Here is a 25,755-nt window from a genome sequence, read left to right as displayed (position 1 = left end):
GCTAGTATAAATGATATTTCCACTGGCAGAACTACATGAAAATGGTCACTAATAATCCAATGAAATGTTAAAGGAAACATCTTTTCACAGAGAACAGTGTGAATATGGAACCACTACCATGGGCAGCAGTTGAACACAAGCAAAAAAAGAACGCAAGGATGTGTTGATAGATAAGCTGCTGAGCAGTGGGAGTAATCTCACATAGAGCATAAAAACTGACATGAACCTGATGGATTGAATTGTAAATACTTTGCATTATTCTGCATTTCATCTTTCCCCCCAGAACTATGACCAAATTCCCATGACACGATAATTAAAACAAGAACAATCAATTCAGTCCCTTAACCCTGTTTGATCATTCTATTATAACACAGCTGGTAGGTATCTTAACCACATTTCCCTTAACTTTAAATAAAATCTACAACAGTCTTGACAATTTCTCACAAGCTTTCTTTGGAATGAATTCTCTCATAACATTTCCATTCATTTAAAGGAGGAGGAAATGATCATTCAGCCCCTTAAACCTTGCCAGTTTTTCCATTAGACCATGGCAATCTGTGACCACTCTCAATATTTAATTTTTCCCATATACATTTTGAATAACAAAAAATGTCAACTTAAATTTTAAAGTGAACTCAAATGTAGTATCCAATTTTTTTAGATGAAGAGTTTTGTAATTTCATTCTTGAAAGATGTGGGTTCATCTTTTCAACTATAACCCCTATAAACCATGTAGCCCTATTGTTGCTCCCAATATCTTGCAACTTTTCATCAAATCAGCCTTTAAGCATTTGAATTCCTGAAAATACAAGCCTTGTTTATGTCATCTTTCATCATAATTGACCATTCGGGTCATACCTATAAATTAATGTTGCACTCCTTTGAAAGTGAATAGGTCCCTCCTGAGGTCTAGTACACAGATTATTATGTGCTTAAGTATGCTTAACTTGTTCGATTTGTAGTACACTATTTATGCACAGTTGATTGAGGAATGGGATTCCTTTCCAGTCGAAGAGGCTGTGTGAATTTAGACAAATAATTGATGCTTGTATACACTCCACAAAGTTTCTCTTCCATGTCAATTTACAGAATAGTTCTCAGTGAAAAAGTGGATGCATCAGCACTCCACCCAGGCCATCAACCTGACTCAATATTCTGGCCCAAGTCAGGAACTAGCCTCTCCGTTAAAGTCAAAGTACTGCAAGTGTAGAAATCTGAAAGAAACACAGAATGCTGTAGAAACACAGCACGTCTGGCGATATCTGTGGAGAAAGAAAGAGTTAGCATTTTGAGTCTAGCACGGCTCTTCTCCAGGACAATTCTGAAGAAGTCATTCCAAACTCAAAACTTTGTTTCTCTCTCCAGAGCTGCTGCCAGATCTGCTCAGTTTCCCAACATTCTGTGTTTGCTCCAAGCTCTCTGTGCCTAACCGTTTCCTCTCTCAGCAATCACATTCAAGAAATGCTTTCAGTAAGTGTTTGACGGTAGTGGCTCTGCTTAACTTTGTGCCTGGCTCTGCATTTCACTTCAATCTACCCTCTATTCCTCTAAGATCCCAACTTTGCCTCCCCACTTTGTCCTACGAATGGCAACTCCCAGTTTTGCCTGCACAGTAGTTCTGAATACAAGAGTATTTCTCGTGGAATGAGCATAAAACTTCACACAAGCAGCTTTTGTTCCCTCAACTAAACTTTTGAATGTCAGTCTAATTGAGGATTGAAGGCATGACATGCAAGAATTAAAATGATATTCACTCTGCCAACTTTGTCACCCAATAATGATTGGGCATGGGACCACTGACGGTTTTACCCTTTCAAATTTCAGGTCACTGAGGTCCTTGCACCCCATTCCTCTTCTAAGGCTTGTGAAAATGGACCAGGATTGAACTTGGGACCTTGCTAGCCTGTGGGTTGAGATTGTTCACTGTAATATACACTGAGCCTTCAATTTTAGCCATACAGTCTCCAGAACAGAACAGCCATTTTCTCCTGGATTGCATTAATAGTTGCATACACAACCTGAAGTATGTTGACTGATGGAGAAAACTGAGACAAGCGAGTGAATAACACAGCTGATATCTGGCTGAGAGCCTTCCTGACTGTTCCTGTTAAATGTTCCATTACGCTTATTTCAGCATTCATACTGTATTCTACAGCAATATGCTCCAGTTGAACAGTTGCCAGAAGTACCTCCAGCAATATTCAAGCAGATGGGATAGAATGACAGACAAGCAATGGTAACAGAGACATCTGAATATAGATCTGACATCAAACCATTAAACAGATTGGAATGAACCCTAATATAACAACGGGTATTAAAAATATATACTTTAATGAGTAATTTAAAAGGAATTACTGAAATGTGTTTATCAAACATTAAGATCAAGGATATAAGTTAAAATTAGTAAACATTTAGTAACAATGAAAGGAGGTTGATTTTGTTCGCCCATGATGTGGAGGTGCCAGTTTGGGACTGGGGTGGACAAGGTCTAAAATCACATAACACCGTTGCCCTTATCGCAGTTGGACAATAACCTGGAGTTGTGTGATTTTTTTACCTTCATTCATCCAAAGAGTGGTCAGTTTGTATCATACATTTTGAGTCAAAGGTATTGAAATGGGCATAAATCAATGCATTTCTGGAGGAATATTGGAAGAAGTTGAGCAGGTGGGTTTGAGGGATATGGGGCGGAGGTGGGTTGGTGGGATTGAAAAATATTGGAAGATGATAGATGAGTGCTGACGGAACCAATGTAAAACTGGCGTGGATCAATTGGGCTGAACAGCAGGCTTACACTTCGATATAATTCTACATATGATAGGTCTTTCAAACAGAGCACAATGCCCTGACATTCTTCTTCACATGGCCAGCTGTCAAAGGAGTGCATCTGCTGCTTTGTAGGTAGCCAGTAGACTCTGCTGGTTAAGCCTTTGCCTGCTACTTGTGGATAATGGTAAGTGTTCATTGCACTGCATTACTGACAGTGTTATATGTCTCTCCTTCCTTTACTAGGTCAGTGTTATCCTGACACTGATGGTGCCTTATTATGCCATTGACACGGAATCTCCGCTCATGGAGATGTTTGTACTGCACGGATTCCATGCAGCCAAGTACATTGTTGCTATTGGTTCAGTGGCAGGATTGACGGTTAGTCTCCTGGGCTCCCTCTTTCCAATGCCCAGAGTGATTTATGCCATGGCTGACGATGGTCTACTCTTCAGGTTGGTGGTCTCTCCTCACATTCTGAACCCCACTTATAGAGCAGGAGATTATAACTGTGAGAGGAAAACGTTTTGAGATTATTTACAGCAGGGGATACGAAAATAGCTATTGTCCTTCCCTCTGCAACATCAACTGTCTTCTAGCTTCATCTTATTTACCATAAATGTACATAATTAGCCTTGAGGTCCAGCAGCCTAGTAAAAGAGCCTGGATCCTCCTTTGAGGACCCACCACTGCATGTCCATGTTACTTTATGGCATCTTGAATGCACAAAGAAGCCATTGTCTCCTGGATTGCATTACTATTCGCATATCCAACCTGAAGCATGGTGATTGAAGGAGAAAATCACAGCCGATGGCTCAAATGACCTTTTTATCTGTTCATCATGTTAGGGAAGTCTTGGATAAATTGTGGCCTGGCTGGAAGTTAGAGTTTAACACCATAACAGAGGTGTACCTCACAACAAATACATTGCATTTACAGATTCACTGTCATGACATCGAGAGGCTCTAAACAATTCAAAATTTCCTTTCAGTGATAATGGGAACTGCAGATGCTGGAGAATCCAAGATAATGAAATGTGAGGCTGGATGAACACAGCAGGCCCAGCAGCATCTCAGGAGCACAAAAGCTGACGTTTCGGGCCTAGACCCTTCATCAGAGAGGGGGATGGGGTGAGGGTTCTGGAATAAATAGGGAGAGAGGGGGAGGTGGACCGAAGATGGAGAGAAAAGAAGATAGGTGGAGAGGAGAGTATAGGTGGGGAGGTAGAGAGAGGATAGGTCAGTCCAGGGAAGACGGACAGGTCAAGGAGGTGGCATGAGGTTAGTAGGTAGGAGATGGAGGTGCGGCTTGGGGTGGGAGGAAGGGATGGGTGAGAGAGGAAGAACAGGTTAGGGAGGCAGAGACATGTTGGACTGGTTTTGGGAAGCAGTGGGTGGAGGGGAAGAGCTGGGCTGGTTGTGTGGTGCAGTGGGGGGAGGGGATGAACTGGGCTGGTTTTGGGATGCGGTGGGAGAAGGGGAGATTTTGAAGCAGGTGAAGTCCACATTGATACCATTGGGCTGCAGGGTTCCCAAGCGGAATATGAGTTGCTGTTCCTGCAACCTTCGGGTGGCATCATTGTGGCATTGCAGGAAGCCCATGATGGACATGCAATCTAAAGAACGGGAGGGGGAGTGGAAATGGTTTGCGACTGGGAGGTGCAGTTGTTTATTGCGAACCGAGCGGAGGTGTTCTGCAAAGCAGTCCCCAAGCCTCTGCTTGGTTTCCCCAATGTAGAGGAAGCCACACCGGGTACAGTGGATGCAGTATACCACATTGGCAGATGTGCAGGTGAACCTCTGCTTAATGTGGAAAGTCATCTTGGGGCCTGAGATAGGGGTGAGGGAGGAGGTGTGGGGGCAAGTGTAGCATTTCCTGCGGTTGCAGGGGAAGGTGCCGGGTGTGGTGGGGTTGGAGGGCAGTGTGGAGCGAACAAGGGAGTTAAAATTTCCTTTAAATGGTTTGGTCTATTAGTCAAAGTGACCACTTGCAAAATTGAAGCAGTTTAACTTCAGAAATCATGCAATTTTACATCCTTAGCCGACATCATGATGATGTAAATTTTAACCCAACAAAAACACTTTTGCCCATATTCTAATGGGGAGGCAATGACCCAGTGGTATTATCATTGGACTATTAATCCAGAGGCACAGATAATGTTCTGGAGACCCGGGTTTGAATCCCACCATGGCAGATGGTGAGAATTTGAATTCAATAACATATTTTTGGAATTAAGAATCTAATGATGACTGTGAATCCATTTCGATTGTCGGAAAAACCCATCTGCTTCACTCATGTCCTTTCGGGAAGGAAACTGCTGTCCTTACCTGGTCTGGCCTACATGTGACTCCCAACCCACAGCAACATGGTTAACTCTGAATTGCCCTCTGGGCAATTAGGAATGGGCAATAAATGCAATGCCCTCACCCCATTAATGAATACGCAAAAAATTCACACCAAGTACTGTTCACTCATCAGCCAATGTGCTCACTGATTGATTGATATTAGACCAGGAACACTTTGATTTTAAAATATTTTGTCTTTGTTTTAAATTCCTTCATGCCCTACCCCCTCCGTGTTTTAGCCTGCTCCAGTTCCACAATCCTCTGAGATCTCTGTATTCTATTTCTCGTCTCTTGAGTACTGCTGTTTTTTTTTATCACTTTGGTAGCTGAGTAGCACAGAACCTCTGAGTGCTGGAATTTATTTGCTGAACCCCTCCTCCTCTCTCCCTCACTCCTCCTTTAAGATCCTCATTAATGCTTACCCCTTTATGGTCTTCAGACTTAATACTTTCTCATGTGACTGTTTGGTACATTATGTTTGATCATGTTTTGTGAAGCAGCTAGTGATGTTTTACTCCAATAAACATATGAATGCAAACTGATGATACATAATCATTTGGATATTTGAGATCAGAAGCAGAAATTCTTTTAAGTGGAAGCTACATAAACAAATGAGGGATGAAGGAATAGAAGGAAATGAATAAGGCTGGGAGGAGGCTCATGGGGACTATAAACACAAGAATAGACACATTGAGACAAATGACCTGTTTCAAAGCTGTACTTGATGTTGATATAAGATCATGCTATAATGTTTATGGTTATGGTTGTCTAGGTTTTTTGCCCATGTAAGTAACTACACGGAGACACCGGTTGTGGCCTGCATTGTTTCAGGATTCCTTGCAGGACTTCTCGCCTTGCTGGTCAGCCTACGGGACCTTATTGAAATGATGTCCATTGGAACGCTCCTCGCCTACACCCTGGTATCGGTGTGTGTCCTACTTCTCCGCTACCAGCCTGAGAGTGATATTGATGGCTTTGTTAAGTTCTTATCAGAGGAAGGTACTAAGAAGAAGGAAGGTGTGCTAGCCGAGTGTGAGAAAGAGGCCATTTCCCCTATGAGTGAAGGGGAACATTATACTGACCTTGGGAAGAACACTTGTGGAGCAAAGAACCTACCATCTTTGGGTGACAATGAGATGCTGATTGGGAAACCAGACAAGTCCAATTATAGCATGAACCATCCTAACTATGGTACGGTGGATATGAGCTCAGGAATAGAAGCAGATGAGTCCGAGAATATCTACTTAATAAAGCTTAAGAAGCTGATTGGACCTCGGTACTACACTATGAGGATTAGGCTCGGCCTGCCCAGTAAAATGGATCGTCCCACCACTGTCACTGGACGCACAGTCACCACCTGTGTAATGTTACTCTTTGTCTTGATGTTTGTCTTCTGCTCCTTTGCCATTTTTGGGGAAGAGTACATCTATGACCGGAGCTGGTGGGCCATCCTACTGATCATTCTGATGGCACTGCTGATCTGCTCACTGATCTTTGTGATCCTACAGCAACCTGAGAACCCCAAGAAGCTGCCATACATGGCACCCTGTGTCCCCTTTGTGCCTGCATTTGCCATGTTGGTAAATATGTACCTCATGTTGAAGCTCTCCAGTATAACTTGGATCCGCTTCGCAGTTTGGTGCTTCGTAGGTAAGTGTGATTAAAGGTTTGAGTACATCATTGATGCTCGAATTAGGCTGTATAAAAGCATCAAACCTGACTATGAATAACTTAGCATCATCCAGGCAGAAATATCATGAGGCATTCCACTCCTGTACATCTCAGATATCCTCATGTTTCAACGACTGCAACGTCCCCATCCCTCAGTGGTCAAGGATGCCCTTGGCTATGTCTCCTGCATTTCCCACAACTCATCCCTCACACCCCTCCCTGCAATAACAAACAAAACAGAATCTCCCTTGTCCTCATGTACCACCCCACCAACCTCCGGATCCAACGCATCATCCTCTGACACTTCCGCCATCTGCAATCCGACCCCACTGCCAAAGACATTTTTCCCTCCCCATCCTTATCTGCCTTCTGAAGGGACGACTCTCTCCGTGACTCCCTTGTCTGCTCCACACTCCCCTCCAGCCCCACCACACCCAGCACTTTTCCCTGCAACCGCAGGAAGTGCTACCCCTGCCCCTACACCTCCCCCCACCAAGCAGTTGTTCATGTGCGCATCTGCTAATGTGGTAAACTGTATCCGCTGTTCCCGTTGTGGCCTCCTCTACATAGGGGAAACCAAGCAGAAGCTTGGGGACTGCTTTTCAGAGCACCTACGCTTGGTTGGCACTAAACAACTGCAACTTCCAGTTGCAAACAATTTCAACTCCCCTCACATTCCTCAGACAATATGTCTATCCAGGGCCTCCTGCAGTGCCATCATGATGCCACTCGAAGGTTGCAGGAACAGCAACTTATATTCCGCTTGGGAACCCTGCAATGGTATCAATGTGGATTTCACAAGCTTCAAAATCTCCCCTCCCCCTACCGCATTCCAAAACCAGCCCATTTCATTCCCGCCTCCCTAACCTGTCCTTCCTCCCACCTATCCCCTCCTCCCACCTCAAGCCCCACCCCCATCTCCTACCTGCAAAGCTAATCCCGCCCCCTTGACCTGTCTGTCCTCCCTGAACTGACCTATCCCCTCCCCACCTCCCCACCTACATGCACCTTTACTGGCTCCATCCCATCCTCTTTGACCTGTCTGTCTCCTCTCCACCAATCTTCTCCTCTATCCATCTTCTATTTGCCTCCCCCTCGCTCGCTATTTATTTCAGAACCTCCTTTCCCTCCCCCATTTCTGAAAAATGGTCTAGGCCTGAAACACCAGCCTTACTGCTCCTCCAGTCCAGCTTTGCCTGCAGTTTCATCCAGTTCTACACCTAGTTATCTCAGAAATATCACAGTGCTTTTTGTATGAAACTGTAACAAATTTACGTTAAATAGAAAACCTCCACTGATTGTTGAGTACTTTTCTCTTGCAATTGTAATTGGAACAGTGGAAGATTAATGGCTAGATTTCCACAAAGTCCCTTAGGTAACACCTGACTGATGATTTTCTCTCTGCTGCATCCTAAATAAAATTTATGGGTCACTATAAGCCCAGTCCTTTGTGAGGATTGTCGAAAAAGAGAAATGAAAAGGAAGGGTGAGGGAGGCACTTCTTAATACAGAAACTTGTTCAGGCTCGGGAAATTGGGGATGGATGGGCTTGTCAGTGGTCTTATTCTGTTGTGTAAAAGCCACAGGTTTGATGGTCCTCTGCTGTAAAACAAAAAAGGCATCAACAAAAGATGACACAAATGCTCCAATCAAACATGCAGAGGATCTAAAGATAGTTCTGGCAAACACAAATGTTACAATGGTGCTGAGAGAGTAATGATCTCAAGTTAGGGTTCATTTACTTTATTAAGGATGTGAAGAGTGAAAGCTTATGAGTTCTCTACTTACTGGACTCTGCCTCCAAAAAAACACTCTGAGCTTTCAGTAACTTGTCACTTCAACACACGATCTTGATCCCTGTCCAACACCTTTGCCTTAGGTTTGCCAAAGTGCTCCAGTGAAGGTCAGTGCAAGCTGGAAGACCAGAACCTTATTTTCCACTTGGAAACTCTACAGCCTTCTGGACTCAATATCAGGTTCAACAGCTTCAGGGCTTGAGCCTCGCCCATGTCCTCACTCCAAGCCTCACATACCAGGCCTTGTTATCACATGGTCTGCTATCACATGCAACCCATTGTAACTGCGAACAGTCCCCATTAATAGCTCTTCATCCTCTTAGCCTGATCATTATTCACTCCTTTTCTGTCCAACTATCTTTCCCTCTCTGGACTTTATCACTACCTATCATTTATTCCTTACTCCCCTCTCCCCCAGTCTTCTGCATTAAAATCAATATTTTTCTGGCTGCCATCAGCTCTGAGAATGGATCACTTGACCTAAAACATTAGCTCTGATTTCTCTACATAAATGATGCCAGACCTGTTGAGTTTATCCAGTAATTTCTGTTTTTGTTCCAGGCAGTAGTCAACGGCAGTTGTTGTTCTGCAGTGTAAAGTGAACATGATTCCATTGGCTAATAATCCATGCTTAAAGATTTCTAACCCTACAAAGGATTGGACCATTTTTCAAGTATCCTTGGAAGCTATGAAAACAGGTCTTAGGGCTCCTTTATAGAGTCATAGAATAATAAAGAATGGAAACAGGCCCTTTGGACCAAACTTTTCCATACTGACCATAATTGCTCACTCAGTTCCAATTGCCTGCGTTTGGTCCATATCCCTCTAAACCCTTCCTATCCATGTCCATATCCAAATGTTTTTTAAATGTTGCCATTGTACCTGCCTCAACCATTTTCTCTGGCAGCCCATTCCATATATGCACGACTCTCTGCATGAAGAAGTTGCCCGCTAGGTCCTTCTTAAATCTTCCCCCTCTCACCTTAAACCTATGCCCTCTAGTTTTCAATTTCCCATCCCTGGGAAAAAGACTACAGGCCTTCATGCTATACATGCCCCTCATGATTTTATATATCTCAATAAATTCACCCCCCAATCTCCTACACTCCAAGGAATAACGCCCTATCCTGGCCAACCTCTCCTTGTAATTCAGGCATACTAATCCTGGCAACATGCTCGTAAATCTTCTTTGAGCACTTTCCAGTCTAACTATGCCTTTCCTATAATAGGGTGACCAAAACAGTACACAATACTTCAAGTGCGGCCTCACCAACAACTTATACAATGGTAACATAACATCTCAACTCTTGCAGTCAATGACTCAACCAATGAAGGCGAGCATGCTAACTGCCTTCCTCACAAGCTGTCCACCAGTGACACCGCTTTCAATGAACTATGTACTTGTACACCTAGTTCTCTCTGTTCACATCACTCCTCAGGACCTTACCATTTACTGTATAAATCCTACCTTGGCTTGACTTTCCAAAGTGCAACATGCCACATTTATCTGTATTGAATTGCATTTGCCAATGCACAGCCCATTTCCCCACCTGACCAGGAGCCCTCTGTAATTTTTGATAACTTTCTTCACTATCAACGATACCCCTTAATTTTGTTTCATCCACAAACTTCTTAATCATGCCTTGTATGTTCATATCCAGATCATTTGTGTAAATAGCAAATAACTAAGGTCACAGCACTGACCCCTATGGCACACCACTAGTCACAGGCCTCCAGTCCAAGAAACAACTTTCAACAATCGCCCTCTGCTTCCTATCATCAAGCAAATTTTGAATCCAATTAGCTAGACCTCCCTGGATCCCTTGCAACCGAACTGTCATGATTAGTCTGCCTTTTGGGACCTTGTCAAAGGCCTTACTACATCCACTGCCTACCCTCATCTATCCTCTTAGTTATGTTTTTGTTTGTTAGACAACATTTCCCATGCACAAATCCATGCTGACTATCCATAACCAGACCTTGCCTATCAAATGTTTGTTAATCCTGTCCCTCAGTATCCTCTCCAATAACTTGCCTACCACTGATGTCAGGCTCACTGGTCTGTAGTTTCCTGTCATGCCTTTGCTACTTTTCTTAAACAATGGAACAACATTAGCTATCATCCAGTCTTCCAGAATTTCACCAGTGGCTAAAGATGAAGAAAAACCTGTGCAAGGGCCTCTGCAATTTCTTCGCTAGCCTCCCACAATATCCGAGGAGGGGCTTGATCAGGCCCAAGGGATTTATCCCCCTTACGTGATCTAAGGCAGCAACCACCTCCTCTCTGGTAATATGTATGCCGTTCAAAACATCCCCACTTGCTTCCCTTATTTCCTTAGGATCCATAATTCTCTCCTCTGTAAACACTGAGGAAAAATATTCATTAAGAATCTCTCCCATTTCCTGTGGTTCCACACGTAGATAGCCATGCTAATCTTTAAGGTGACTTATTCTCTCCCCAGCCACTCTTCCACACTTAATACAGCTATAGGCCCTCTTGGGATTATCTTTAACCATATGTGCCAGATCCATCTCGTACCATGATTTTGTTCTTCCGATTTCCCTCTTAATTGTGCTTGTACAATTTTTTTTAGTCATATTGGGATTCACTTGAGCCTGATAGCTTAAATCCAAAGTATACCTTCTTTCTCCTGACCACAGCCTGAATATCCCTTGTCAGCCAGGGACCCCTAAACCTGTCAGCTTTTCCCTTCACCCTAACAGAGACCTATTGCTACAAAGGGGTTTAAGGCCAAACTTAGGCCAGTCAGGGATAGTGGATACAAATAATTGAATGTCATGCGATGCAAAGAAGTCTTCAGAGATGATGTAAGTTTAACAAAAAAAATCATTTTTGCTGAATAGAAGGTGGAGTGTTGCTTCTACTCCGCAGAATTCACCCTCATTATCTGTGACTCCACAAAAAGTCAACTGCTATCCTACCTCACCTCTTCCAGACCCTCACTAATCCCATTCATGGGATTTAATCTTAATTTTTTGCTAATTCATCAGGTGTGCTGCCTGTGAACTGAAATTAGCAAGTTACCCAGATATTTTTAATGAAGACTAAGCATGCTTGGGCCCTGTTTGTTTACATAGAACATTACAGCACAGTACAGGCCTTTCGGCCCTAGATGTTGTGCTGACCTGTCACACCGATCTCAAGCCCATCTAACCTACACTATTCCATGTACGTCCATATGCTTATCCAATGACGACTTAAATGTACCTAAAGTTGGCGAATCTACTACCATTGCAGGCAAAGCGTTCCATTCCCTTACTACTCTCTGAATAAAGAAACTACCTCTGACATCTGTCCTATATCTTTCACCCCTCAATTTAAAGCTATGCCCCCTCGTGCTCACCCTCACCATCCTAGGAAAAAGGCTCTCCCTGTCCACCCTATCTAACCCACTGATTATTTTATTTGTTTCAATTAAGTCACCTCTCAACCTTCTTCTGTCTAACGAAAACAGCCTCAAGTCCCTCAGCCTTTCCTTGTAAGACCTTCCCTCCATACCAGGCAACATCCTAGTAAATCTCCTCTGCACCCTTTCCAAAGCTTCCACATCCTTCTTATATTGCGGTGACCAGAACTGTACACAATACCCCAAGTGCGGCCGCACCAGAGTTTTGTACACCTTCACCATAACCTCTTGGTTCCGGAACTCGATCCCTCTATTAATAAAAGCTAAAACACTGTATGCCGCCTTAACAGCCCTGTCAACCTGGGTGGCAACTTTCAAGGATCTGTGTACCAGGACACCCAGATCTCTCTGCTCATCTACACTGCTAAGAATCTTACCATTAGCCCTGTACTTTGCCTTCCGGTTACTCCTACCAAAGTGCATCACCTCACACTTGTCTGCATTAAACTCCATTTGCCACCTCTCAGCCCAGCTCTGCAGCTTATCTATGTCTCTCTGCAACCTACAGCATCCTTCGTCACTATCCACAACTCCACCGACCTTAGTGTCGTCTGCAAATTTACTAACCCATCCTTCTACGCTCTCATCCAGGTCATTTATAAAAATGACAAACAGCAGTGGACCCAATACCGACCCTTGCGGTACACCACTAGTAACTGGTCTGCAGGATGAGTACACCACTAGAAACTGGTCTCCAGGATGAGTACACCACTAGTAACTGGTCTCCAGGATGATGTTTTGACATGTACAGTGTTTGGATAGTGTGATGTGGTCACCAAAGCTGAATTTGTTGGACAAATAAATCTGCCTCCAAAAATTATAGGGCATGTACCATATGTGATGTCACAGGGCATAATAGCTCACTATGATTTTTTCTCTTCTTTTTAGCCCTTTTAAAATAAGATATTCTGACATTGTGCACTATTCACTCTAAACTTTCTTCTTAATTGTTGTTTTGTATTCACATTCATCCATAGTCTTACTCCATGCTATTTTTGTAATCTCCTCTAATTTGACTACCATCGGAGATCTCTGTGCTCCTTTAATTCTGGCCTCTTGAGCATCCCCGCTTTTAAAAGTTGCAAATTTGGAAGCTAAGCCTTCAGCTGTCTGTGTCCCAACTCAGGAATCCCTTCCCAAAACATTTGCTTCCTCTGTTTCCTCCAGGCTAATTAAAACTAGTCTCTTTGACCAAGTTATGTGCCACCTATCCTAATATTACCACTTGTGTCTCAGTCTTAAATTTAGTATAGCAATTTGGGACAGTTTACTACATAAAGGGGGCTACGTAAATGCAAGTTGCTGTCACCAAGATGGAAGCAAAGCGTTGACCTCACTCCACCTCACAAACGTTACTCTTTATACTCTTGAAAAGAGATGGAGGTTGGCTGAAATCAAAGATGAATCATTTTTATAAAAAGATAAAAGGGGTTCCAGATGCAAAATGTTGTTAGGCTAGACTACTGTTGATTATTCCCCTCATCTTGTTGAGCACACTATCCTATGTTATGCATCTGTCTTATGACTTCCCATTTGAAGGGCAACAGAAATAATGATTAGAGAAAAATCTGACAATGCTGAAGGGAGATTTTCTGGGGGCAAACTCAAATTAGGTGGCATTTTCATAAAGATACAGCAATGTTTTCGGTTGGCAGGTAAGTCACTTCAGTGGACACAAATAAGTGAGTTGGCAAAAGAAGAGTGGGACGACGAAAAAATAATGTTACCCAGTTGAGTTATTACGATTTGAGATGAAATAGTTAGTCCAGACAGAAAGAATTACAGAGCAATGGGAAGAGAACAAGTGTTGGGATGAAAGGGATAATTCTTTCCCGGCACCTTCTGCTCTGCGTCACTCTGTAGGTGATTCTATAGCACTATATTTGGGTTTTACATATCAGCAGGTTGCAGGAAGAAATGAGGATTGTCGAGGTCGCTGGGTTAGAGATTGAACGAAAGCATTTTTAAAATTAATCTTACATGGAAAATTGGCATTGCCAGTTTGTCCAGCAGTTATTGGCCTTGGGAGAGTGATGTTGAGCCATCTCATGAACCCCTCGTGTAGGTATAACCATAATGGTCTGAGGAAAGGAGTTCCAGGATTTTTACCCAGAAAAGGTGAAGGAACGGATACAGTTCCAAGTCAGGATGGTGGAAGAGTTGGAAAGGAACCTGCACATCATAGAGTTCCCCCAGTAACTCTATGACAAATTTGGTTACCAAGGCAAAACTCATGGAAGACCATAGAACAGTAAGAATTGTGCGATAGTTTCTAAAACCACAAACCATTCAGACTCTGGAAGGAACATACTCAGTAGCCATCCTTATGGAATGGCTAGGGAGATGTGAGGAGTTGAATGGCCTTCCCTTTTTTTGAAACTTCTCATAAAATCATACAGCACAGAAGATCATTCTGGTTTATTGTCCCTCTGCTGGTTCTTTCAAACAACCTTCTAACTACGCCCAGTCCCTCTATATTTCTTCACCTCCACAGGCCTGAAGATATTGTCAAATCAAATATCTAGTTCTTTTCTGGATTTCATTATTGAGGCTGCTTCTGATAGCAATTTTGTTTTCCTGTTGCTAGGTTTACTCATTTATTTCGGATATGGAATTTGGAATAGTAGCCTGGAGATTGGAGCACGTCAGGAAGCCCTGAGTCAGAGCACGTACCAGCGCTATGATGTGGATGACAGCTTCATGGTAGACGAAAGCTTTGCCTACCCAGAGGAGGAGGTGACTCAACACCGTGAACAGTGGTCGCCAGCAGAGCAGACGGGGTATCAGGCCCAGCAGTCAATGCCTGACATTGTGGGAAATCACAGGACCTACAACAAAGGCAGGAGCAAAGGGAAGTATGTCAGGAAATCTGAAGCACTGATTGCAAATGATGAGCTAGATTATTCCCCAGAGTAAAGGGTACTAACACTCATACCCTTGGGCTAGAGTCTTGGACATCATCTCTTTTATATGAAAAAAATGCTGTCATGTGACATAAAAAAGGCAATGTGTTTCTTTGTTTTTTTCAAACTTCACTCTTTCTTACTTCTTAAAAGGATTTCATGCTCCTGTATAAATATTTGGCAAACTTTTATCCTGCAGGAAGACCAGAATTGTGATATCACAGGGATATGAGTGGACGGGGTGATTTTGTGTGATTTGTATTGCCCCGGTGTTTCATGTATGTGCAATTATATAAAAGAATTTGCCAGATATTTATCGCAGTGTCCCTTTGATCATTAAATCAGCCAAAAAAGACTTTATTTTGAAAGATTATTCTCCACCCAATTTAAATCCCAATCTTTTTCAATGAGGCATGATTGTGAATACTCCAGAATGACATTAAATTGTACATGAAGTCAGAAGCAAAGGTCAAGTTAACCTACATATCACTAGAACTGAGAGCCTTGTAACCAGAAAGAGTTGTGTCAGTTCAGTGAGTACATTCTCATTATATGTTCAGAAATTGGATGGCGAATGCTTGACCTGAAAGACTTGATCAAGATTTGATAATAGGCATTCAGCCTCAAAAATGTTTAAATGCAACGTGTTGCCTTATGTAAGTCTGGGACTGTCCAGACTCAGTCCTTAATTAGTGCAGAAGTAGCCAATTGTAATCAGTGCTGATGGGACAGGTTACCAAAAGCCCCATTGTGCCTAATTAGACAAGTGACAACATTATACAATCAGCTAAGTTTTCTGTTGTCTAACCCACTGACTCCCTGCTGTGCATACATTTTTTTTTAGAAGGGCTTGGATGTGATGCCACTCAATGTTGAATCCCCTGCTGATTAGCAGAGTCATTACTCGAGAATGAAGGAGAAGGAGGACGTTTGAAACTGCAGGTCCATTGTGAGTCACCATCTTGAGAGCAGGAACATCAAGCAGTGCTGATAATGTATAGGGGAGTTAGGAATTAGAGCATCTTTCGCTGGTTTCATGAGTAAGATTTGCCACTTCTGTTCATTTCATAAGTAATAATTCCTTTATGATTGTAAGATTTGCTGCTCCTTCATCTTTCAATACTACATCTGTGCAGGCATGAGGAATTATTGTTGTAATCAAAAGTTACACAGTTTATGTTATGACAGACTGGACTGTATTTCTCTCTGATTTTCCAACAATATTTATGCGAACTGTTCAAGTTTCTGAACTTGTCTATAAAAAGCCCTTCCGTTAGAAGTCAGGCAGGGCACATACAAGGAAGGCTAATTACTTTGCTTCCTTTCTGGCTCATAATATTATTCAACCAATGATCATGCAATTTTTTTTAAGACTCTTAAATTGCATTATTTGTTTTGCAACATAAAGTTTACTTACATTGAAAAATGATGAGTGTATCCAAACATCAGTTACAAGGCTAAAGCTGTTGGGTGCAACTGCTGTCTGATCCCAGAGGGAAACATGTGTTTTGTCATTCTTCGCAGGAGAAATGATACCTATTTCCTTGAAACAATTCATGGACTTTATACAGATTCATTTTCTCCTTAGAAAATTTATTTTTAACCCCAAGGGCAGTTTTTTAGTTGAGGTGGTGGGAGGACCCAATAATGAAAAGGAATAGAAGTGAGAACAATCTTAATATTAAGCTGAATATTGTTTTATTTTACTGTAAATAATGCTTTCAATTTGACAAGTTTCTCAGTTTGATAAAGATTAATTATTTTTAACCTGATGGTATGGAATTACCAGTTTGCACATTAATTGATGCCCTTAGCATCTCCTATTTGGATGGAAGCTCATGGCTACAACATTGGCTTTGATTTTTCAAGCTGGATTGGCTGACAATGTCTATTGAAAGCAGCTTATTCTAATTGATATTAGTTTAATGATGTTAATTGAAGGCAAGTGTTGTCCTTGGGAAGAACCACAACTTAGTCAAAATAGAGTGAAAAAAGGTAGAGATTGGAACAAATAGCCCCAGCCTCCAACCCACCATCTCTCAAATACACTTCAGAAATTTATTAGAACATACCTCTGCTTTAATTTACTACTCGAGTATTGCCATGCCTTGCCTTCCTATAGGCACAAAAAATTTCAAGCACTAAAATAATGTATTGTGCAGATAAAATAAACTTCTAAAAGGGGTACATCAAGTCTGAACCTCTAGCTCACTCTTGTTTCTTGCATCTGAATGTATGCTATTGTGGCCTCAAAACATTAACTTTAAATCAGAATTGAAACCAGTCATAGGTATTACTTGTTGTACAAACTCCCATCCATTGTCTTACTAGAATGCATGCCTGTGCAGTGTCTTTCCAAAGTATATTTGAAATATATTTCTTGTTATTGTGATGTGTGTATATATTTCCTTGCGTTTTTCAAAATGTGTGCACATTTGTAGTGTTATAACTGCATGCAATGTCTGGTACCAAGAGTAACAGAATTGAAACTTGCATTCTATATTATCTGTGTGGTATTTCTGTTCCATTCACAAACTTCACTGGCAAGACCAGCATTGTGGATTGCCCTGTTGAACCATTGACAGAAATTTGGCATGACTGAGTGAGTTACATTGAGAGCAGTTAATGGTCAATTAACTTGATGTGTCTCTGAAGTTACATATAGGCGTGCTCTGGACAGAACAGCAGGTTGCAGATTTTCTTTAGAAAAGGACATTAGTGAACCAGTCAAATTTTTCCCAATAATCTGACAGCTTCATACTCACTATTACTGAAACCAGATTTCTATTTCCAGTTTAAATGTATTTTTAATGGATTCTCAAACTTGCATAGTGGTATTTGAACTCACATTCTCTGCATTATTAGTCCCATAACATAGCCACTCAAAGATGATATCCAATTTTATGTCTGTGTGACATGCCATAAGGTCCCATTTTCCTTTTAACCTCAATATCATTCTGATGTATCTACATTCCCTTGTATCTAAAATGTCTTTTTTGGAATGGACACCTTGAACTGACCACAGTTAATTAAGATGACAGCTTTTATGTACTTTTCAGTAAAAGAATAAACTTGTTGAAAATCACCTCAAATTTCAAATGCGGGGTTCTGAAGGAGAAAGCACATAGACATTTGTGCATCAAAATATAAAAATGTGAATAGTGATTTTTATAATGAGGAAATGAATGCTTAGGAAATCCAGGAAAGTTTGAAAAAATTGTTATTTTAATGAGAATTGTCTATCCCACATTGCTCTATCATGATGTACACCAGCTTTCAGTTTGGAGTCAACCTTGCTGGTATGGGTTTGGTCTCATGTACAGGCTCAGACCAGATGTTGTTGGCAGGTTTCTCAAAGGGATGTTAGTGAACAAGTTGAGTTTTTAACAATAAGCCAACAGTTGTTTGGTCATTTTTACTGATACCGGGATTTTGTTTTCAAGCAAAATGAGCTACTCTGCTGGAACAGTACTTGAATGTCAAACCAGTAACATAACTACACTGTTGCATCTGCAAAATGCAGACTACAAGGGTGGCATGGTGGCTCAGTGGTTAGCACTGCAGCCTCACAGCTCCAGGGACCTGGGTTTGATCCCACCCTCGGGTGACCATCTGTGTGGAGTTTGCACATTCTCCCTGTGTCTGTGTGGGTTTCCTCCCGCAGTCCAAAGATATGTAGGCTAGGTGGATTGGCCATGCTAAATTGCCCGTAGTGTTTAGTGGGTTATAGGGAGATGGGTCTGGGTGGGATGCTTCAAGTAGCAGTGTGGACTTGTTGGGCCAAAGGGTCTGTTTCCATACTGTAGGTAATCTAATCTAAGAAATTCTAACAACTGTTTATGATTGGAAACTCAGAATGTAGCAATGAAGATCGGAATAAATTTCAGGAGCACATTGACAGAAATATGACAGATGAAAGTCAACGCAGAGAATGTGAGGGGAATCAGCTTCATCAGTAAAACAAGGAGATGAAATATAAAATACATTGAAATAACATGAAATAAAATGTGGGCCGGGCAGAGAGTGACACATTGTTAATCTTGATAATCTGATAATCCAGAGCCCTGGGCTTATTACTTGGAGATAAGGGTTCAAATACCACCAAAGCGTCTGATAGAAATAAATTCAACTGATAAATCTTGAAAGTACAGTTAGCGTTAGTGATGGTGATCAAGACACCTACAGTCAATTTTTGTAAAATCCATCTGCTTCACTGACATTCCTTAGGGAAGGACTTCTGCAGTCCTTCCGTGTCTGGCCTACAGATGACTTCAGACACAAAGCAGTTTGGTTGATTCTTGACTGTTCTTTGAGATGTCCCTCAAAAGCAACTCAGTTTGAGGGAAATTAGGGATGGGTAACAAATACCACGTTGCTACTCAAGCCCATATTTCATAAATGAATAAAGAAGATGGTCTCATCTGTGACAATAGTAAACATAGTTTTGCACTTTTATGTTTGATAAAACAGATTAACTGAAGTGTAAGAAAGTACTGTAGATAAACACCAATAGTCAGGGATTCATGGAAATCAAAAGAAAATAGTTGAATGAACAGAAAGCAGGACAGGACCATAGAAACATGAAGAGATCATTCAACTTATGAAAACCGAAATAACTACAGATGCTGTAAAACAGGAACAAAAACAGAAGTTACTGGAAAAGTTCAGCAGTTCAGGCAGCATCTTTAAAGAAAAATCGGCGTTAAAGTTTTGGGTCCGGTGACCCTTCCTCACAATCTATCCACTTTTACTGAACCCGAAATGTTGACTGATTTTTCTTCATAGATGTTGCCAGATCTGCTGAGCTTAGCCAGAAACTTCTGTTTTTATTCAAGTTACGAAACTTGTCCAGATTTTCAATGAGATCAGGTTAATCTAAATTTTAACTCCATCTCATACCTGTCACCTTATTTTCATAATTTTAAGATCCTTACTCAACAAAAATTCTTTGATTTCAGCTTTGAAATGATCAATGGACTTTCCACAGCTTTCTTGGCTTGTGGTGGATTAGAACTTTAAATGTAGAGGGCATGTTCAGGGATGTCAGCAAGGATAGAAGATTGGCGAAATATCAGGAAACAGAATATGCATAAATAGGTCTTTTGAAAATTGGGAGGATGTGACAAGTATAGTCTCAAAAGAGTCTGTGCTGGGCCTTTAACCTTTCACAGTTTATGATAATGACTTAGAGGAGAGGAATAATGGCATTGTAGCTAATTTTGCCAATGACAGCAAGACAGGGATGAAAATATGTTGTGAAGAAGACATAAGGAAGTTGCACGATATAGGTATATTAGTAAGTTGGTATGAATCTGGGAAACTGAGTAATGTAAGAAAATGTGAAGTTTCTCATTTTGGTAGGATGAATAAAAAAGCAGATAATTACTTAAATGGAGAATGATTGCAGAATTCCAAGATATAGAGAGATTGACGAGCTCCACCGCATTCATGACAAAATGTAAGTGTACACTCAACACAAAATCAAGAAAGCTAATGGGATGTTTTTTTTATTATGAGGGAATTGAACATTAAAAATAAGGATGTTATGCTTCAAATGTACAAGACACTGGTGAGACTACATCTCAAATTCTGTGTGCAGCTTTGTTCCTCTTACTTGAGGAAACATGTAAATGCATTAAAAGTGTTTCAGATGAGGTTTACCAGATGAATACATGAAATGAGTAAGTAGGGTTGGAGAAAGGCTGGGTTAACTCCCACTGGAGTTTAGAAGAATTGGAGGTGACTTAATTGAAGTGTATAAGATGCTGAATGGTCTTGCATGGCAAGGGTGTTTCCTCAGGTAGATCAGCCTAGAACTGGGGGCCAGTTTTTTTTTTAAATTGTGGGTTGCTCTTTTCAAACAGAGATAATGAGAATTGTTTTCTGTCTGGGAGTTTTGCAGTTTTGGACCTCTCTGCTTCAGAAGGCAATGGGCATTGGATCAGTAAATATATTTAAGACAAAAGTAGATAGATTCATGTTGGGAAAGGAAACCAAAATTATTGGGCATCCATGAGAATTTGCCATTCAAAACATAAACCATTCTCTCATTGAATTACAGAGCAAGTTCAAGGGGCTGAATAATTACAATGTGGAGCTGGAGGAGCACAGCAGGTCAGACAGTGTCCGAAGAGCAGGAAAGCCAACATTTCAGGTCAAGACCCCTGATGAAGGATTCTGACCAAAAACATTGACTTTTCTGCTCTTCAGATGCTGCCTGACCTGCTGTACTCCCCCAGCTCCACATCTTATCGACTCTGATTTCTAACATCTGCTGCCCTTGGTATCTCAAGTGGCTGAATGTCCTACTTCTGCACCCGGTTCACATATTTATATAAGCTGGTTAAATAAGTACTGATAGATACATTCAATGTTTCTGTTTATGAAATGCATGTTCTGAGGCATTGAGAGCTTACAGGAGCCCGAGATATGAACTCCCGAATCCTGGATGGAAACCAAATATACTGAATGATGTGATTTCCTGTCCATTATGTTTGTTGTGGAAGAAAAAATATATTTGATGCCCATTAGTCGGGAATAGTCATTTTAAACCTTAAAGTCAGGGAAGTCATCATATTAGACCAATGTGAGTCTTTTCCAATTCCCTTTATCTCTTTGCTGTGTCTTAAGGTTTGGAGAGCAACCTAAAGCTGACTGTAGTTGTTCCACTTTTTTGTTATGATATTGTTTATCTTGAATTGTTTAATTTGTCCCATAGAATGATAGAGTCATTGTCACAGAGGTCTACAGCACAGCAAAAAGATCTTCAACCCATGAAGCCTGCGCCAGTTAAAAACAACCACCTAACTTCTCAGTGGAATGTAACTCTAAAGGTTATTTCTTATACAATAGAACACAGCCGTTCCCACTAATGCCAATTTGCCAATCTCTGGGAGCACAATTTTTTTGTGAAAACAAAGGTTCCAATTGTTTAAATATGCTGATAAAGCAGAATTCTGACATACTAAATTTGGTGTTTTTGGCACCTAACAATGAGAGGAAATCTCCCATCCCCAATCTTTCATGAAGACTGATAACTCCCTTGCTTCCAACTCATTTTATGAATCACTTCAGTCATTAGAATAGATTTTACAGCACGTCATAAGCACCAGCATATACTTGAATGCATAAATATTCATTAAACCTGGGTTTAATGTCTGAGTTTTATTTGAATGTCAGTCTGGGGGGCAAATAAAATTCAGACCTTGAACTTGTCTGAAATCATCAAAGCTGATGTTTGAATGATGTCCCTTTGTCATTATTTTAAAGAAAGGTTAAATCCTTTGTATTGTTTGATGTATAATTCCAGGAACATGATTCCCTATATCTTTAATATGCCACAGACTATCACATGCCAAGGTAAATTTTGTGAAAGGAAGTAAATGACAGCCTGCAGTATAATTTTTTTATGTGCTTAAACTCTTTTCAATTGTCTAGTTGAAATGAACACCGAAAAACACACACTGGCCCCTGAGCCAAAAGAAAATCACGCTGAAGATGAAAGAGGGGAATGCATTTTATCTTCTAATCAACTTTTTAATTTTCATTAGAGAGCAGAGAAATAATGTAAATTGTCAGATGTCCAGCAACTTTGAAGGATATTTTTCTTTATTGATATGTTGAGAAATATTGAAGACTATGATACGGTCGTTGTCAATAAAATTCTACTTTGTTGTCGTTGGGCCATTGATTTTTGATGTTGTAGCAAACATAATGTTTCATCTCAAAAGGAACGAGAACAGATGGAATATTGACAATTAGAATATAGGAGCAAATTACTGCAGATCCTGGAATGTGTAATGAAAACAAATACTGGAGGTCATCAGGTCAGACAGCATCCATGGAGAGACAGCAAGCTAACACTTCAAGTCTAGATGACTCAGCTCTGATGAAGAGTTGACTCGACTTGAAATGTTAGCTTGCTGTCACTCCTTTTGACAGAATTAGATATGTACAGTTTTTGCTGATTTATAGAACTGTGGTTGGAGTGTAATTATTTTCCCCTCCCTGGAGGAAGGTGGTGAGAAGGCAAATAATTGCGTAGAAACACACCAACTCCCTTCCTCCCACCTCAGAAATATATTGGAGTGAGATATCAATTGTGACCCTTTCTCTTTTGTATCCTTTATTTATGTCCAGAAGTGATATTTACACACAAATGAACATCTTTTGTTTTTCCATCACCAAATCATCCATGGCATCTTTTCATCTATTAACTACCACCACCAGTGAAAAAATTAGAGTTGGTAGTGGAGAAGAGCCCAGCTGTTGGTTATTTTCCAGCCAACTTGTTCACAGTTTCAATTTCACATCTCTGGAGAAAGCTGGGATGTGAGTTTAGGTTTCTTACCACTCCAGCTGTAATCCTGACCTTCTTGACCTGCAACCAATTGTGACCCTTAAATGACCCAAATAAAAAGTGCAGATTGCAATTGCGTCTCAGATTCCTTGGGGGCACACAAGGCAGTGGTCTGCATTCTTAAATAAATATCAGTTGTGAATCCAATTGGTTCAATGGAACAAGGTTTGATTGAATTTGGGACCTACCTCCTTCTACCCAGCTTTATATTTTACCGGGTCACTTCTCAAGTACTGAAGGACTTATTGAAGATAGAATATTGAAAGAAATGTCTGAAGATAGCTTTACGTGGGAATATAGAAACATAGAAGGTATGAACAGGAGTAGGACATTCTGTTCTTCAAATCTATTCCACCGTTCAACATGATCACAGCTGATCATTCAACCAAGTACCCAGTTATCTCTTTTGCTCCATACCCTTTTAACCATTTAGCTCCAAGATCAATATCTAAATCCTTCTTGAAAATAATCGGTATTTTGTTTTCGATCGCTTCCTGTGGCAGAGCATTCCACAGGCTCACCACTTGCTGGGTGAAGAAATTTGTGATCATCTCAGTACTAAATGGCCTACTCTGTATCCTTACACTGTGAGGCCTGGTTCTGGACTCACCAGGCATTATGAGCAACTTTCGTGCTACTGCAGTCCATGTGATGATGAGAGTACTTTCACTGTGTATTGATGTAGCAAGTTCTAAGATTGTGCTCCAGCAACAAATGGAGGAACAGTCAATATGATTCCAAGCTTTATGACAGTGTGTTTGACTTGGTGGAGTTCTTTCATTATCTTTCTTTGTGCCGAAGGTGATGGGTTTCAGAGGTGGAATCGCCTTCAGGAGAGAGGTTAAGCTTAAATGGAGGAGGAGGTTGAGGTCTACTTTGAGTGGCACAGATGAAAGGCTGGAGCAGTAGCAGCATTCCAATATGTGTGCTGTTAATGTATTTCAGTCCCCTTACTGACGGGGGTTGGGTCAGCCAAAATTTCTCTTTTTAATATTTGTTGAATTTTCTATGCTGTATGTCATCTGTTTGTTATTGATAATCAACTATATTATTTTCATGTTGTTTGTGAATGAATGGTTTGGAGACTAAGGACCTGGAATGTCAGTGAAAGTGTTGTCTACAGTGACTGTCTGTCTTACATATTTCACTATTTCTTTTTGATCTAGTCCAAGGGTCAGCTACAAGAAGCAGTGACTTCAGGCTTATAATATCTGGGAATAACTCCTTCATTAATCCTTGAAAAATGCATGAAATTGATGCCATACTGCACGAAGGTCCAAAGTGCTGTAACTTGACAAAGAAAGGTATGGAGACCTCTTCACTGAAATCAATGGATGAATATGAACAAAGACCCATGGACAGACAGAGGTCGGAAACTAAATCTTGTTCTTTCGCATTTAACATGACGTTTCACAATATTTCTCACTGCTTGTTGATAGTTTCAGTACTAAACCCTACCCTGGTACCGTTTTACCCTGTAAATTGCCCTTTTGTTTTAACTCTGTAGTCTGAGTTGTGATATTGTTGAGTTTTGCATTTTTATTCCGGGAATGATTTTGGTTGAGTTTTCTGTATATCTTGAATTTCGGCTATGGAATTGCTGTATATTTGTTACAAGTATGTACACTGTGGTTTTGTTTTGGTGTGTTTTGTCTCATTGCTTCAGTTGTACCAAAACCATACAGAAAAGAAAAAACAAAATTTGTTGCAGAAACATCCAATGAAGTGACTCACTTATTGATTTATTTTTCTTATGCTCATGCTGAACTGTGCAAGATAAATACTTACATTTGCAACTAAACCTGTGTGTGTGTACATACATTTATACACAACATTAAAAGGGCCATTTAACATATTTGTATGCCAAATATGTTTGTTTGTACTAAACTTAATCCAAATATCCAATTTTTTACAGGGGATGCTATTGTATCTTTTTCCAGTTTTCCCTCAATACAAAAATAGTTTTGTATCTGCCCTGTTAAGTTCCTTTGTCACCTGAAATGCTTTCAAACTAGTGGGAACACAAATGCTGTCTATTGACTTGCTTATACAAGCTAAAATCTTGGGATCCAACTGATGTGGTATTCCTTCCAAGACCAGGGTAACCTTCCTGAGAAACAATTCGCAAGAGTGTACAACGTTACTGTTGATGTGATCCATCATATAAGTCTGGAAAACAACAATTAATCACTTTTGAATTCCAACAAACCTGAGATAAAAGCCATCATTCTATTACTTTTCTTGGAGTTAACACTTGTGAGTAACTTGGAAGATTAGTTCTTTCATGTTCAATAATGGAATAATCTTACCGAGGAAAGCCCTTCAAGCAGCCTGGGGTATTTTGTCAATCTCAGCAATTCCTCACGGTAGGTATCTGTACATACATGACACTTGGTCTCTCGTGTAAAATAAATTACATTCAGAGGACATTTGGGTCAATATAGTATTCTGCTCAGGCAGGCAGACTCTTACTAAGTTTACAGTTGT

At 40.8% G+C, this 25,755-nt stretch overlaps 1 protein-coding gene across 6 annotated transcripts in view; it reads left to right on the top strand.

Moving 5' to 3' along the window:
* The window catches only part of LOC125457680 (probable cationic amino acid transporter), an 86,300-nt gene extending 61,194 nt beyond the window's left edge, over positions 1 to 25,106 (top strand). For 3 of the 6 annotated variants that reach the window (XM_048542230.2, XM_048542231.2, XM_048542232.2), the window contains 3 exons: positions 3,013 to 3,221; positions 5,884 to 6,761; positions 14,594 to 25,106. In XM_048542230.2, coding sequence (XP_048398187.1) covers positions 3,013 to 3,221; positions 5,884 to 6,761; positions 14,594 to 14,922 — 1,416 coding nt within the window. In that variant the 3' untranslated portion in view covers positions 14,923 to 25,106. The remainder of the gene's footprint in view (positions 1 to 3,012; positions 3,222 to 5,883; positions 6,762 to 14,593) is intronic. The other 3 variants (XR_007248672.2, XR_007248671.2, XM_048542233.2) reach the window with 3 other exon arrangements.
* Positions 25,107 to 25,755: the final 649 nt, after the last annotated feature.

This window comes from Stegostoma tigrinum, chromosome 14 (genome assembly GCF_030684315.1).
Source record: "Stegostoma tigrinum isolate sSteTig4 chromosome 14, sSteTig4.hap1, whole genome shotgun sequence".
Taxonomy (NCBI): Eukaryota; Metazoa; Chordata; class Chondrichthyes; order Orectolobiformes; family Stegostomatidae; genus Stegostoma; species Stegostoma tigrinum.
Note: the sequence above shows the minus strand (reverse complement) of the source record. Positions and strands in the feature narration are given on the sequence as shown.